This window comes from Pantherophis guttatus, chromosome 2, assembly GCF_059756535.1.
Source record: "Pantherophis guttatus breed Tessera chromosome 2, ASM5975653v1, whole genome shotgun sequence".
NCBI classification, from domain to species: domain Eukaryota; kingdom Metazoa; phylum Chordata; class Lepidosauria; order Squamata; family Colubridae; genus Pantherophis; species Pantherophis guttatus.
Window position 1 is genome coordinate 269,486,557 of NC_142064.1, and position 15,946 is coordinate 269,502,502.

The window sequence follows — 15,946 nt, forward strand, 5'->3', positions numbered from 1 at the left end:
GGGTCCTTTAGTGTTCATATAGCTGACCCTGTACTATTCCTACATCATTCACATTAGGGCGGCATATAAATTGAACAAATCAATCAATCAATCAATTGTAAAGGATCCAGATAATTTGCCTTGTCCAAGGTCCTCTGAAGCTGTCACACAATCATCATCTCTACCGGTACCACCTTCCCCCAAAAAGGCAGGTTCGATACTGGATGAAAATTCTGCTGTGTGGTAGGATGCAACGATGGCTTTCTTGAAAAGGCAGAAAGGCCTCCTTAAGAGGCACAGGAACAAACCCCTCATTCAAACAAGAATTCGTCATCACTAGAACCCACCCACTCAATTCAAAGCCAGAACTGCCATAGATCTAAAGAGAAGGTAGCCCTTTATTATATCTTTCTACCATTGCTTAAATAGTTGCACCCGTTATCAAGTATTATTTAAAACAGAAAATTCATTCTAGGTAATACCGTATTTTTTGGAGTATAAGACACCCCCCCCCCCGAAAAGAGGACGAAAATTTGGGTGCGTCTTATACATGAATAGCCCCGCCCACCCGCCCACCTGCCAGCCCTCACCCTTTGGCCTCTGCCTCCTAGCAATTTGCCTCCTTGCAGCAAACAGCAAACAGCCCGTTTCAGTTTCAGCTTCAGCACAACCTTATTAGCATGAGCAGCTGATTGTCGCTTGGATCGGCCTCCCGACCATCAGCTGTTTCAGGCGGCAGGGATTGCCATTGCCGCCTCGCGGCCTCTGCATCAGGAGGCCGATCAATCAGCTGCTTGTGCTAATCTGGCTGTGCTGAAGCTGAAACTGAAACGGGCTGTTTGCTGCAAGGAGGCAAATTGCTGGGAGGCAGAGGCAGATTTTTTTTCTCATTTTCCTCCACAAAAAAGGTAGGTGTGTCTTATAGTTTGGAGCATCTTATACTCCGAAAAATACGGTATATACCTTTTTATCACAAAAATTCTCCCCAACAGTGGCAGTTGTGATTTCTCCATCTGAACATATCCTTCTTGAAGTCATTCCATGCCTTAACTCAATTATTTTGAAATTACGTACAATTCATATTCAGGATAAAAATACCCAAGGGTTTTATTTCTGTCTCAATCTTAAAACCAGCTTTTCCCAGCAATTTTATTTGGTCCTCCATTTTCATCTTTTTGTGAAGATCGTCCTCTTTGACTATTCATTTTAAAACATCAAAATCCTTTAATTTTCCCATTGATATTTCTATTCCTTCTATTTCCAAACTTGACACCAAGTCATCAAAAAATTCCCTCAGTTTATCTTTTTCTTTTTTCATCTTCACCCCAGCAATTCTCTCATCCCATCTTTTATCTCCATCCAATAAGCTGAATATTCAATAAACTCATGAGTGCTGGATGGGAGACCACCAGGAGCTCTAGGAGGGGCCAGGAAGTAAATATATATCCAAGAGAACCTTTCTGTTTAGTTGCCCTGAAATCACAAGACAGTCTTCCATGAGTTCCTTTACCTAAGGCCGTAATGAGGAACCTATGCACGCGTGCTGGAAGTGGCACACAGAGCCATCTCTCTGGGCACACGAGCCGTCAACTGTTGTTCTTCCAGGTTCCGGTGCGCCGGCCAGCTGGTCTTCACACATATGGGAGTGCCGGAAACCGGAAGAGCAGCCACCCGGTGCACATGCACACACTGGGCAGCTGCTCTTTCAGTTACTGGTGCGCGCATGCATGCACATTCCCAATACTGGTCAATGCCAACACTGACCTATGGCAATTAAACTTGGTTCCCTGCTTGGCAAGGCTCTCTTGAAGGTACTCCCATGTATAAATATGAAAGTACAAATGAGGGCAGATAGGGGTTGTGATGAAGACATTTACAGTTATCAATCTAAAACAATTACTTCCTCTGTGTGAATTTTCATGTGACTTCTAAGGGCTGATTCACGACGGAAAAATGTTCCACACTCGATGCACCGATAGGGCTTCTCCGAGTGAATTTTCTGATGTTCCTCAAGTTCTACCTTTTGAGCAAAGCATTTCTCACACTCCCCACATTGATACGGCTTCTCCCCTCTGTGGAGGCTCTGATGTACACAAAGTTCTAGATGCTGATAAAAACTTTCCCCACACTCTCCACATTTATAGGGCCTCTCTCCTCTGTGCCCCTTCTGGTGTCTCTGAAGTTCAGCTGAATCCCCAAATTGTTTCATATATTTTGGGCATTCATAGGGACCGTCTCCAATGTGAACTTTCTGATGTCGCAACAGATGTGATTTCTGGGAAAAACCTTTCCCACATTCCGGGCACTTTTCCTGACTTTTATGTGCTTTCTTATGCCTCCGAAGTGATGAACGCCAACTGAAACTTTTCCCACACTCGGGGCATTGATAAGAATCTCTACCTGTGTGAATCTTCTCGTGTACCCGAAGGTCTGAACTACGAGTAAAGCCCTTCCCGCATTCCCCACACCGGTAAGGTTTCTCCCCTGTGTGAAATTTCTCGTGATTCCTGAGATATTCTTTGTGAGGAAAAGATTTCCCACATTCCTGACACTGATAAGGTTTTTGTCCGGTATGGATTTGCTGATGCCTCAAAAGATTTGCTTTTCTGCAAAAACATTTGCCGCACTCTGGGCACTTATGGGGTGTCACTCCGATATGCATTATGTTGCAGTGGTTTCTAAGGGATGATGAATAAGCAAATGTCCTTCCACACTCTAAACATTTGTAATCTTTTTCTAGTTTGTGAATTTTCTCATGACGTTTGAGGCCTCCTTTGGTATGAAAAAACATTCCACACTCGATGCACTGAAAGGACTTCTCCCGCGAGTGAATCATCTGATGTTGCCAAAGGCTTCCCTTTACAAGGAAGCACTTCCCACACTCTGTGCACTTGTATGGTTTCCCCCCTGTGTGGGCATCCTGATGCGCACGAAGATACAAGTTGGAGGCAAAGCTTTCCCCACACTCATCACATTTATAGGGTCTCTTTCCTCTGTGCAATTCCTGATGTCTCGAAAGTGTTGAAATATCTACAAATCGTTTCTCACATTCGGGGCATTTATAGGGTCTGTTGCCAAAGTGAATTGTCTGATGTCGTATCAGGTATGCCTTGGTGGAAAAACATTTCCCACAATCTGGACACTCTTCCTTTTTCTCCCTCCTGTTTGTTTTCTTGTGACGCCGAAGAGATGATTGCTGGGCAATTTTTTCCCCGCATGCATTATAAGACTTGATTTCTTTGTGAACTTCCTCGTGGAGCCAAAGCTGTGACTTCTGAGCGAAGGCCTTCTCACATTGGCCGCACTTGTAAAGTTTCTCTTCTGTGTGAAGCTCTGATTTCTGAGATAACCACGGTCTTTTCTGGCATTCCTGAGGTCTTTTCCGCTGGTGGATTCGCTGATGGGCTCCAAGGTCCGAGCCTTTAGTAAAACGCTTCCCACACTCTCCACATTTGTAAGGCCTCAGTCCAGGGTGGCTCTGGAGATGTTTAGCAAAGCCCCACATTCCAGGAAAGGATTTCCCACATGTCAAACATGGATGCGATCCATTCCCCGTGTGCAGCTTCCGGTGGATCAAAAGGAGGGACCGGTAAGCAAAGGATTTCCCGCACTCAGAGCATTTGGAGAGTCTCTCCGGATTCCTTCGGTTGAAGCATTTCCCCCTTTGCATCGTTTCCATAGTGTCTCACTTGTGGTTCCTTTGTAACCAGAGACTACTTGCAAGCAAAACTTTTGACTGCAGGTTTTTCCAGGGGGCACCTGAGGACAAAGGAAAAAGAAGTGAGGACATGTATTTGCTCTCCTTCAGAGCCCAAAATAGCCCAAAGGTTAGGTAGAAGACCTGCTACCATCATGGTTTGTGAACCAGAGTGAGTTTGTTATTCTAACCAACTACTGTTTGTGTGGTAAGAAGAGTTTTTGTATCACTGGACTGATCCAACTGACTTGGATTGATTTAAAGACTATGAGATTGTTTTTTCACTATAAAGTAAACTTTTGATAAACCAGTTTGCACATCTCTTATTCATTGCTCTCAGCAACGTTTCTCTGTGCTCTACACTCTGCTGGTTGGTAACACAACAACAATATCCTTAACAAAAGCAATGATGGGATACTCCCTGTAGACCTGACCTGAGATCCCTCCTTCCCCTTTCTTAGCAAGAGGGGAGGAATCAGAGGTGGGTTTCAGCAGGTTCTGACCGGTTCTAGAGAACCGGTAGTGGAAATTTTGAGTAGTTCAGAGAACCAGTAAATACCACCTCTGACTGGCCCCACCCATCTATTCTCCACCTCCCGAATCCCAGCTGATCAGGAGGGAATGAAGATTTTACAGTATCCTTCCCCTGCCACGCCCACCAAGCCACACCCACAGAACCGGTAGTAAAAAATTTTGAAACCCACCACTGGGAGGAATGGCCGACAGAATCCCTGTAGCCCCCCCCCCATTTGTCTGACTGAACTGGGATGATCTCTGCCTTTTCCTTTCTCTCATTTGGAGGCGGCGGGGGGTTTTGACGCAGATGAGAGACCCACTGTAAGGACACACAAACACCCCCCAGACGTGCATATGTTGGATGGGTCCATACATGTAGACGGAATGGGACAACTCGCCTCAGCCAACACACCATGGTCAATTCACCCTGCGGGGCAACAAGCTGTAGCCAAATGACTGTCAACCCTGCAGCTGGCTTGGCCAAAGCCATTTTTGTCTGCTTCAGTGTTGCCATACTGGAGCTGAGGGTCAGGAAGGGGGTATTTGAGTTAGAGAGATTTTTGTAGGCAAAACAAAATACTTTCTCTTGGGAACCAAGGACATTCTCACACCTGGTCAGGAGTGATGCCATCCATTTGTCGGACAGCATGGCCATTGGACTATGTGACTGATTGTTTTGAGAAAGTGGAAAAACTTTTACTTCTAATATGGTGAAAACCGCGAGAGTTTTCAGAGTCGGTTTTTACCAGATATGTGCCAATATGATATTTCCAATAAAAGTAATCTTTGAAGAATTCAATTGCCTGGGAGTCTTGCTGGCAATGGATATATTACTTGGAACCCTGACAATGACCCAAGATGACTCACTGCAGGACAATTTAACAATTCAATGTAATTTTTTAAAATAAATTTAAAAATATTTGTCAGCGTTCCAAATTATGATCTCCTTCAGCGCTGACATGAATGAATGAAAGAGGGAGGAGCTTTGCTTTAATGCTGAGATGAACTTTTACCTAGTTCCCTGCTCTTCAGTAGATAGTGTTACCTGGGTGACAGAGGGAAGGGGGAAATTCCTGTGAAAAGAAAGTGCTTGGGACGAAGAGATGGATCTGCACGATGGCCAATGAGACATTGGGGTTGAGGAAAGGAAAGGGAGGGGTTTGGAAGGAGGTGCCAGTCTTGGCTGCACACAGAGTTCAGGGATGTCGTTCTCCTATTCTTAAATAAAAAAAAAAGATTCATTAGAGACCTTGCGTTTGAGAATAAAGTTTATTTAAGATAGCAACGAAACCTGACAATATTATTATGAGGCAGGAGGGTCTTACACTATAACTATATTAATCTAAGTATTGTATTATTCACAGTATTATATTGCTTTCAGAGGTGTTGACGCGGGAGCAGAAGTTATGTTGCAAACCTCAGGAGAATACAAGGAACAGCAATAAGAAACTTGTTAAATGTACCAATGAGCTAAATGACCTATGTTCTATATCATTCCCGTGATGAACTTATATTAAGAAATCTTACCAGAAGTGTTAACGGAAGATAACTGAAGGTGTAAGATAATACCCATATATGGAAACATAGTAAAATAACCAATTATGTAAACTTCTTCTTTTCTCATGTTATGTTTTACTCGATAAAAGTCACACCTGGGGCGTAGCCCTGGGTTCAGAGTTTGTCATTCAAATGCTCTGAACCTCTGCGCAAATAAACCTGAGTTCTCCAACCTTTGTGGTCTCGTCTCCTGAATTTGGTAAAAGGGTCTTCTGAATCATTTCTGGCGAGCCAACCAGGACAGTAGGAGTTTTGTAACTCTCTGGAGGGTCATCCCCCCTGCGGGGGACCTTGTTAAGTTCGAGGGAACTTCCCAGGCGCCATCGGACACACTTCACACCGAGGTACTTCCCGGTGACGCAGGACTCCGACAGCGGCAGTCACCACCTCCAAGAACCACTTGTGAAGGAAAGGGAGATCAGGCCATCCTTCAACCGGCCGGAGGACGTAGGACACGCCTCCAGGCAAGTATTGGGTGTGGAATAATCCCTCCCTGTAAACAGGGACGATGGAGAGAACTGATCACCCTATCTTTGGAAAAGGTGGGCGGAGTGTTGACAGTGTGTGGTGTGAGAGGCTACTGAAGTTCCCAAAGGTGACGGTGAGTATCCAGCACCTTGGGCCAGTAGAAAGCGACTGACATTCGCAGTTCCCATCGGAGACCGTGCTCATCTGGCTTCCTGGGTCAGACGTGAAAGTGTGAGACAACTCCCTTAAGTGTTACCCTGAGAAGGAAGGACCCCTGACCTTCCTCTCATACCCCTTTCCCTAGCTGTCTTGTCTGGTGCCCCGGGAGGATCATGGGAGGTAGTGGGAGTGTACCCTTAACCCCACTAGAGTGTATGTTGAACCATTTTAAGGCTGCATTTGTGACTCAAGACTACGGTATTAAGTGGAGCAGGCATAAATTGAGGAATTTTTGTGAGATTGACTGGCCTGACCTTAAGGTCGGCTGGCCTGATAGGAGAACTTTTGACCCTTCCATAGCTATAAGAGTCCACTAGAGGGTGTTTCACCCTACCGAAGGACATCCCGATCAGGCCCCCTATATTGATGTCTGGCTCAGTCTATTACAAAGACCTCCATCTTGGATCCAGAAGTGTAAAATAACAGAGTGCCAGCTTCTGGTATCGTGCACTCTGCCATCCCGGAAGGGGAAAGAAACACATCCCAGTCCTTCCTAGTTGTCCAGAAGAACTGCCCCAGCCACTGCCTTATGTCCTTCCGCCAACATCCCGCCTCTCGCCACTATCGGGAACTCTCCGAACATCATCCTCCCCAGGGGAGGGTGATGCTGGGACACCCAGAGGGGATTCCTGGCAGCGGGAGAGAATTTCCTCTATACTGAGAGATTTGGACGAGATTGAGAGTCTAGATCCCACGAAAGACATGGCAGATCAATTGATGCAGACTGGATGTTCGCTAACCAGCCCAGATGCCAAGAAAAAAGAGGAAGGAGGGAAGGAGGAGGAATTATTCGGAGCAGTCGGTGGGGTCTGTAAAGAGGAGGAACCCATTGCAGAGCGCACAAGGTCAAAAACGGAGGAAGTATCCTTAATCGCCCCCCTGAGAAGGGTCGATCAATTAGTGGCAAAGGAGGACGGCACGCTTACAGCCGATTTGTTCCAACATGTCCCATTCATCACCTCCGATCTCCTTAACTGGAAATTACGGCCCCTTTAGAGATCGCCGACCTGGTAAAAACAATTGTGGATACCCACAATCCCACGTGGCGGGATCTCCAACAGTTGATGGGGACGCTGTTTAATCCTGAGGAGAGAGAGAAGATTAGGAATGAGGTGGTGAAGATCCTGAAGTCCACCCAACCCTCCACCAGCTCTTTAGAACGCTGGGTTGAGGTAAATTTCCCGTCCGTCGAACGGAACTGGGACCCTTACAACGACAGCGAGATGGACTCTATCAGAAAGTACCAAAACCTGGTCGTACAGGCAGTGCGTGCTGCTGGGAGACCAGCCATGAATATGTCTAAGCCCTCCCTGGTGATGCAGAGAGCTAGTGAGAGTCCAGAGGCATTTTACACACGACTGCTTGAGGCTTATCAAATACACTATTATAGACCCCACGCAGCCCGAAAATGCACGGATGCTGACCATGGCCTTCATATCCCAGAGTGCCCCCGATATACGTAGGAAGCTACAAAGATTGGAGGGAGCCTTAGGAACACCGATGAGTGAGTTGATGAAAGTCGCTAGGAAGACTTTTGTCAATCGTGACAAGGTGGAAGAAAGGAAGCAGGACCAAAAAATGCAACAAAAAGCTGAATTGCTGGCCGCTGCTATGATGGGGGTACCAAGGGGAAGGGGAGGCATCAGAGGCCGAGGATCTGGAGGGGTCCTAGGACGGAACCAGTGTGCCATATATAAAAAGGAAGGACACTGGAAGGGTGAATGCCCGGAGAAGGAAAAGGAGGAAGTGCAAGAAGGAAGACGTGGTGGGTTTGTGAGGAACTATAGAGGTGGCCGCGGGAGAACCCAAGGAGGGAGAGGAAGAGGACGAGGATTCTCAGGAACATCCCTCATAGGCCTGGCTGAAGTGGAGGAATGGGACTGAGACCGACTGGGTTCAGCCCGCCTCCCAGAACCTGTGATCCGCCTAATGATAGGAGGCAAACCCATCCCCTTCCTTGTGGATACCGGGGCCACCCGATCAGTCCTAACCTGACCCCTGACTCAAGCCTCCCCCTACACTATCAACATACAAGGTGCTACAGGGAACATTATACAACGGCCCTTCTTGGAGCCCTTAACTTGCAACACAGGAGGAAAGACTATCACCCATCAATTTGTATCTATGCCAGATTGTCCCATCCCCTTATTGGGAAGAGATTTGTTATGTAAATTAAGAGCACAAACCTTGTTTGAGGAAGATGGCACAATGGAAATGAAATATGGCGAAGTGAAGATGGAAATACCCCAAGAAGAGGTATGGAGGATGATGATGGCGCATGCAGTCGAAAAGAACGCCGGATGGGAAGATTTTGGGGTGCCGCATTTATGGGCAGAAGACAACCCCCTGGGTTTTGCAAGCCATCACACCCACCCCCCCGATTGTGGTTGAAGAGCTTCTATCAAAGACACCAATCAGAATCACGCAACGGGCGTATCCCCGGCCCATTATACAAGCAATTCAGGAAGTGATAAATTTGTACTTAACCCATGGGATTCTCGTCCCGACTAAGTCCAAGTGGAACACCCCCATCCTATCAATTCCCAAGGGAGATGGGTGGTTTAAGCCGGCCCAGGATTTACGCTGCGTGAACCTCACCACTGTGACCATACATCCAATTGTCCCCAACCCTTACGTCATCTTGGGATTGATCCCTCAAACAGCTCAGTGGTTCTCTGTCATTGACCTAAAGCCTTGGTGGCGCAGCGGCTAAAGTGCTGTTAAAGTGCTGCCAGCTGCCTGAAATTATTGCAAGTTCAAATCTCACCAGGCTCAAGGTTGATTCAGCCTTCCATCCTTTCGAGGTAGGTAAAATGAGGACCTGGATTGTGGGGTAATAAACTGACTTTGTGTAAAAAAGAACACTGCTTGGGGAGGGGGGGAGCAAAGCCCTACTAAGCAGGTATAGAAGGGCAGCATATAAATCAAATTAAAAAAAAATGGTTAACATACATTTGTTACATGATAATTGATACTTTCTAAATTACTAAATTCCTACATTATTTTCTAGTTCATAAGATTATTTTAGCTAAACAACCTTCCTCAGTTCTGTGATTGCTGATGCGTAGATTCATGGCTGCTTTGGTTAATAAGTAACTTTTGTTTCATATGGATGTCCTTGCATTCTTGACAACTAGGCCCCTCAGAAGATATATATATTACCAAGAATGGAATTTAGTTGACTTAGTGTAATCTCCAAACAAGCACATTTCTTTCTTATAATAATGTGAATAAAGAAGGTCCTACAGTGTTCATATAGCTGACCCTGTACTATTCCTACATCATTCACATTAAGTTAGTTTAGTTTAGTTTAGTTTTATTAAATTTTTATACCGCCCTTCTCCCAAGGGGACTCAGGGTGGTGTACAGCCAAGATAAAACCAACAATACAAAAGTTAAAAACAATTTAAAATTATTAAATAGTTTGGCCGATCGTCTAAAATACAGTAACCCATTAAAATATTTTAGGCCAGCCCTGCTTATATATTTTTTTTCATATTTTATTTAATTTGTATACCGCCCTTCTCCAACAGGACTCAGGGCGGTAAACAGCCATAATAAAAAACATATAAAATTTAAAAGCAATTTAAAAAACATTAAATAATTTTGGCTATCCATTTAAAACAACCCGGGTTAAAACCAATTTTAAAATAAAATCGAAGGGATGGGATCAAGCCAGCCCGGCTAGGTGAAAAAGATGTGTTTTCAGGGCCCGACAAAAAGTCCAGAGGTCTGGTATCATGCGTATCTCTGGGGATAGGTCGTTCCAGAGGGCGCGTGCCGCCACAGAGAAGGCTCTCCCCCTGGGGGTCGCTAGCCGACATTGTCTGGCCGACGGCCCCCTGACGAGTCCCTCTCTGTGGAAGAGTACTGGCCGGTGGGAGGCCATTGGCGGCAGAAGGCGGTCTCGTAAATACCCCGGCCCTAAGCCATGGAGCGCTTTAAAGGTGGTCACCAACACCTTGAAGCGCACCCTGAAGACCACAGGAAGCCAGTGCAGCTCGTGCAGAAGAGGTGTCACATGGGAGCGCCCCGTCGCTCCCATAATCCCCCGTGCGGCCACATTCTGGACCAACTGGAGCCTCCAGGTGCACCCCAAGGGGAGCCCCATGTAGAGAGCATTGCAGTAGTCCAGACGGGAAGTGACGAGTGCTTGAGTGACCGTGCATAGGGAGTCCCGATATAGAAAGGGACGCAACTGGTGTATCAGGCGAACCTGATAAAAAGCCCCCCTGGCCACGGCCATCATACGCTCTTCTAAAGACAGCCGTGTATCTAGGAGGATGCCCAAGTTGCGAGCCCTTTCCGTGCGGGCCAATGATTCGCCCCCAATAACCAGCGATGGCACCAGCTGGCTATATATGGACGCCGGAAGCCACAGCCACTCAGTCTTGGAAGGATTGAGTCGGAGCCTGTTTCTCCCCATCCAGGCCCGCACGGCCTCCAGGCACCGGGACATCACTTCAAGGGCATTGTTGGGGTGGCCTGGGGTGGAGATGTACAGCTGAGTGTCATCAGCGTATTGATGAAACTCCACCCTAAAGCCACGGATGATCTCACCCAGCGGCTTCACATAAATGTTGAACAGAAGGGGTGAGAGGAACGACCCTTGCGGCTTGATGGAATAATAGAGTTTTAAGGGTGCGGCGGAGGTCGGAAATCCGACGAATCTCCGGGGGCAGCTCGTTCCAGAGGGCAGGTGCCCCCACAGAGAAGGCTCTCCCCCTGGGGGTCGCCAGTCAACACTGTCTAACCGACGGCACCCTGAGGAGACCCTCTCTGTGGGAGCGTACTGGTCGGTGGGAGGCTATCGGACGCAGAAGGCAGTCTCGTAAATATCCAGGTCCTATGCCATGGAGCGCTTTAAAGGTGGCAACCAACACCTTGAATCGCACCCGGAAGACCACTGGGAGCCAGTGCAGCTCGCGCAGGAACGGTGTTACATGGGACCACCGAGTCGCCCCCATAATCACCCGCACGGCCGCATTCTGGACCAGCTGGAGCCTCTGGGTGCTCTTCAAGGGGAGCCCCATGTAGAGAGCGTTACAGTAGTCCAGACGGGAAGTGATGAGGGCGTGAGTGACCGTGCGCAAGGCATCCCGGTCCAGAAAGGGACGCAACTGGTGGATCAGGCGAACCTGCTAAAAAGCCCCCCTGGCTACCTAAGTTTCCAGCAGTTCCTTCGTGGATACCTTAATGCTTGAATAACTGTGAACTTGAGGTTTGACATTTTCCATTTCCTTCACACATTTTACTGCCTAAGAAGCAATCTCTTATAACCTTCTTTTTGTTCTGCCTCATCGTGAAAAAGCATCTTTGGGACAACCATTACCTGGATGACCCAATGTGTCTGGATTCAATGTAGTAGATTGTATTAACTTGATCATGGGGTTGTGCGTAATGAAACCTTGGTATTTAAGCATGCGAGGGTTAGTCAGCCACAAATGTCCTTTTGCTTCTAAGACAGCTTTGAGGGCAGGAAACTCTAATTCCTGTCCAAAAGTCAATTTACTAGCTTCCTGCGTTAAGAGTGCCGTGCCTGCAAGAGCTTTGAAGTAATGTGAATGATGTAGGAATAGTACAGGGTCAGCTATATGAACACTGAAGGACCCTCTTTATTCACATTATTGTAAGAAAGAAATGTGCTTGTTTAGAGATTACAGTAAATCAGCTAAATTCCATTCTTGGTAATATATATCTTCTGAGAGGCCTAGTTGTCAAGAATGCAAGGACATCCATATGAAACAAAAGTTACTTATTATCCAAAGCAGCCATGAATCTACGCATCAGCAATCACAGAACTGAGGAAAGTTGTTTAGCTAAGATAATCTTATGAACTAGAAAATAATGTAGGAATTTAGTAATTTAGAAAGTATCAATTATCATGTAACAAATGTATGTTAACCATATATGGAAAACTGCTGTGCTCACAAAATCCTTTGTCTTGGATATGTATAAAAGCAGTTGTACCAGAGCTCTTCTTGGTTCAGAAGTGCAGATACAAATCTGATTCTGAAACTGCGCAATAAACTGTCTCTGGCTGACCAGGAATGTTGTTTGGTCTCATCATTCCATAACAGAGGCAGGCAGGCCAACATCTGGCTACATTGTCAAGCTGTTTAGATAGATAGGCGACGGAGCAATGCCATGTTCCCAATTTCTGAGTGAGAACCCCCACTGCTACGTTATGTTTAGTGTCAACAAACAGCTGAAACGGCTTGTCTAAGTCGGGTAGTCCTAAACTGGGAGCTTGCATTAAAGTGTCTTTTAAAGTTGTGAAACTTTTCTCTTCCTCTTTTTCCTATCGTAGAGGTTCTTTATCACTTCCTCTTATAGCTTCATAGAGAGGTTTTGCAATTAAACTAAAATTGGGGATCCAAATGCGACAAAAGCCTGCAGCCCCCCCAAAACCCCTCAAGTCTTTCCTATTCCTAGGCGCCGGGAGCTGACATATGGCCTCCTTTCTCTCATGGCTGTGACTTCTTTTACCCAGTTATCCCAGATATCTGACTTTCTGTAAAACGAGTTGTGCCTTTTTCCTGGATGCCTTGTAACCTAGCTCTTGCAGGAGATGGAACAAGTCGTGAGTATTTTGCCAACAGTCATTTTCCGTCTGGCCTGTAACAGATCATCTACATATTGCAACACAACATCCGGGTCGGGGATCTCCAGGGCTTCTAAATCCTTAGCCAACGCAGCCCCAAAGAGAGTGGGGGAGTTCTTAAAACCCTGGGGTAACTGTGTCCAGGTGTACTGCTGTTTTCTCCCGGTCACTGGACTTTCCCACTCAAAGGCAAACAGGTGCTGACTCTTTTCATGTACAGGTATAGTAAAAAAGGCATCCTTTATTTATTTATTTGTTTGTTTGATTGATTGATTTATATGCCACCCTTCTCCGGAGACTCAGGGCGGCTTACAATGCGCTAAGCAATAGCCTTCATACTTTTGTACATTTATACAAAGTCAGCTTATTGCCCCCACAAACTAGATCCTCAATTTACCTACCTTAGAAAGGATGGAAGGCTGAGTCAACCTTGAGTCTGGTGAGATTCGAAGCTGCAGTAATTGCAGGCAGCTGGTGTTAATAACAGGGTGCTTTAGACCACTGTACTACCAAGGCTCTTTTCCATACCATATATGGAAAACTGCTGTGCTCACAAAATCCTTTGTCTTGGAAATGTATAAAAGCAGTTGTATCAGAGCTCTTCTTGGTTCAGAAGTGCAGATACAAATCTGATTCTGAAACTGTGCAATAAACTGTCTCTGGCTGACCCAGGAATGTTGTTCAGTCTTATTATTCCATAACATGTTCACAAGAATAAACATACCTTACGCACACACAATAATAAAATAATCATAATAAATATATGGAACGTTGTCCATGTCGGTCACGATGGGTGGGACACAACTTCGCAACTAACAACAACACACATGCACACATCACCCTAGAATCAGCATGTAGACACCCCCGGATAAGTTCCCCTTATAAAAATCTGCTACTGCACCCCATTTCTCGGCAGCCTTCCCCCAAAGGCAACCTGTTTGGCTTTGAGGTATAAATATTTCTTCTTTCCTCCCAGCTGCCTGGATCTCATTTTTATTTATTCTTGTTCGAATTGGAGCCCCAAAGGATTCTCCTGCCAGATGAGAAGTGAAACGTTTTCAAAAGGGGGGGGCACCCCCAAAAGTCCAGTTGTTGCATTTTTGGGGGGAAAAAGCCCCTTTGGATCGGAAGGACCGCAAAGAAACTTTCTGGGAGCAACTGCCCCAAAGCTCCTTCCCGGAGCCCCTCGGGGAGCCTCGGCCGGGAGTGGGGGACTCTCCCCGCTTTGCACCCCTCGAGGGAAGGGAGGCTGCAGCTCCCTGCAGGCGACGCGGATGCCGAAGCGGATCCCCAAGCAAAGGCATGCAAGGCGTGGCGGGGATGAAGCCTTACCTGGCCGAAGCGAGAAGCGAGAAGCCTCCTCCGAGGGATCCGGCGCCGATCTCCAAGGGGAATCCTCTGGGAAGGATCGGGGGGGGGGGAAGGGGGACCAAGCGGAAGAGCAGCGAAGAAGACAGAAGCTGCGGGGGCGGGGCTTCGCGCCTCCTCTCGGGATCCTCCTCCTCCTCCTCCAGGCAGCCACGCCCCTCGGCAATGAGCTCTTGGGCGGCCTTTCCCTCCCGTCACGATTGGCCAGAAGGGAGAAGATTGGCTCCGCCCCCGAACGTCCGAGCGGGATTTCTCTTCGGGGCGCCTTTCCCATGCAAATAAGGCGAGGCGGAAGGAACGTTCCACTTGGGGCGTTCGAGAGGGGGCGTTCGAGGTGGTCGAGCCGGACTGCTACAGATGCTGCCTCCCCTGCGGGGGCTGAAAGGTGGATTCTTCCTATAAAGGAAGCTTTTTTCCCCGCAAGGAGAAACGTAGCTCCGATTTCTCTACATTTCTGCTTGAAAGTATATAAATTTAATAAAAACAAAAACAAACAAAAACAAAGTTCTGGCTGGATCGTTTGGAAAAATCTGACTTGGATTGCCTGCTCGGAAGGGGCTCAATGCAGGTAGTCCTCGATTTACAGCAGATAGATACATTAACAAAGTTGGAAGGGACCTAGTGGTCCAACCCCACATCCAAGCAGGAGACCCTACCTTCATCACTTCTGACAGGTGGCAGTCCAGTCTCTTCTTGAAAGCCTCCAGTGGTGAAGATCATTTAGTGACCATTCAAAGTTACGACGACATGGGGAAAAAAAGGGCTGTTTTTCACCCTTACGACCCTTGCAGCCTACTCATGGACACGTGATCAGAATTCAGACGCTTGGCAACTGACTCAGATTTATGATGGTTGCAGTGTCCTGGAGCCACATGATCCCCTTTTTGCAACCTTCCGTCCAGCAAAGTCAATGGGGAAACCAGATTCGCTTAACAACCGTTTTATTAACTGTAGTGATTCATTTAACTATTTGTGGCAAGAAAGGTCGTAAAACGGGGCAACGGTCACTTGACAGATGTCTCACTCAGCCACTGAAATGTTGGGCTCAATTCTGGTCGTATGTCGAGGACTACCTGTAAACCTCTCCCGGTTCTTCAAAGGATTTTTTTTAACTTTTTGTGGGAAACAAATGTGAAATTGACCATGTCAGCGGCATACAGAGAAAACCAGTACAATCTGTTTTATAAATGGCATCTCCCGCCAGCGAGACTCACCAAGATGTTTCCACATACATCACCGATTTGTTGGAAATGTAAGAAATCTTAGGGAACATACTATCATTTATGGTGGACGTGCACATCTGCAAAAAAATATTGGTCTAAAATCAAAAAATGGCTTGAAGAATATAACTGAACAACATATAGACTGGAAACCAGATTTTTATTGGGAATACTCTCCAGAAAATGTACCAAAGAAATAACAATATCTAATTTTACATATTATAACAGCAGCCAGAATAACATATGCACAGAATTGAAAAAGTAACATAAAACCAAAAGAAGAAGAGATGATAAGAAAAGTTTTGGATTGTGCGGAGA

General features: G+C 46.5%; 2 protein-coding genes across 2 annotated transcripts in view; both read right to left on the reverse strand.

Annotated features, from left to right (window-relative positions):
- The window catches only part of LOC117662585 (uncharacterized), a 43,174-nt gene extending 28,644 nt beyond the window's left edge, over positions 1-14,530 (reverse strand). The window contains exon 1 of the mRNA XM_087884298.1: positions 14,373-14,530. The gene's annotated coding sequence lies outside the window, so the exon portion shown is untranslated. The remainder of the gene's footprint in view (positions 1-14,372) is intronic.
- Positions 994-14,542, reverse strand: LOC117662587 (uncharacterized). The gene is made up of 2 exons (XM_034412060.3): positions 14,373-14,542; positions 994-3,738 (listed from the first exon to the last, which is right to left on the reverse strand). Exon 2 carries the CDS (start codon positions 3,656-3,658, stop codon positions 1,862-1,864), a length of 1,797 nt encoding a protein of 598 aa, XP_034267951.1. The 5' UTR covers positions 3,659-3,738; positions 14,373-14,542; the 3' UTR covers positions 994-1,861.
- Positions 14,543-15,946: the final 1,404 nt, after the last annotated feature.

Bases quoted from the DNA above. Each gene is read 5' to 3' on its own strand.
- LOC117662587 (XM_034412060.3), bottom strand. From the start codon at position 3,658: ATGGAAACGATGCAAAGGGGGAAATGCTTCAACCGAAGGAATCCGGAG.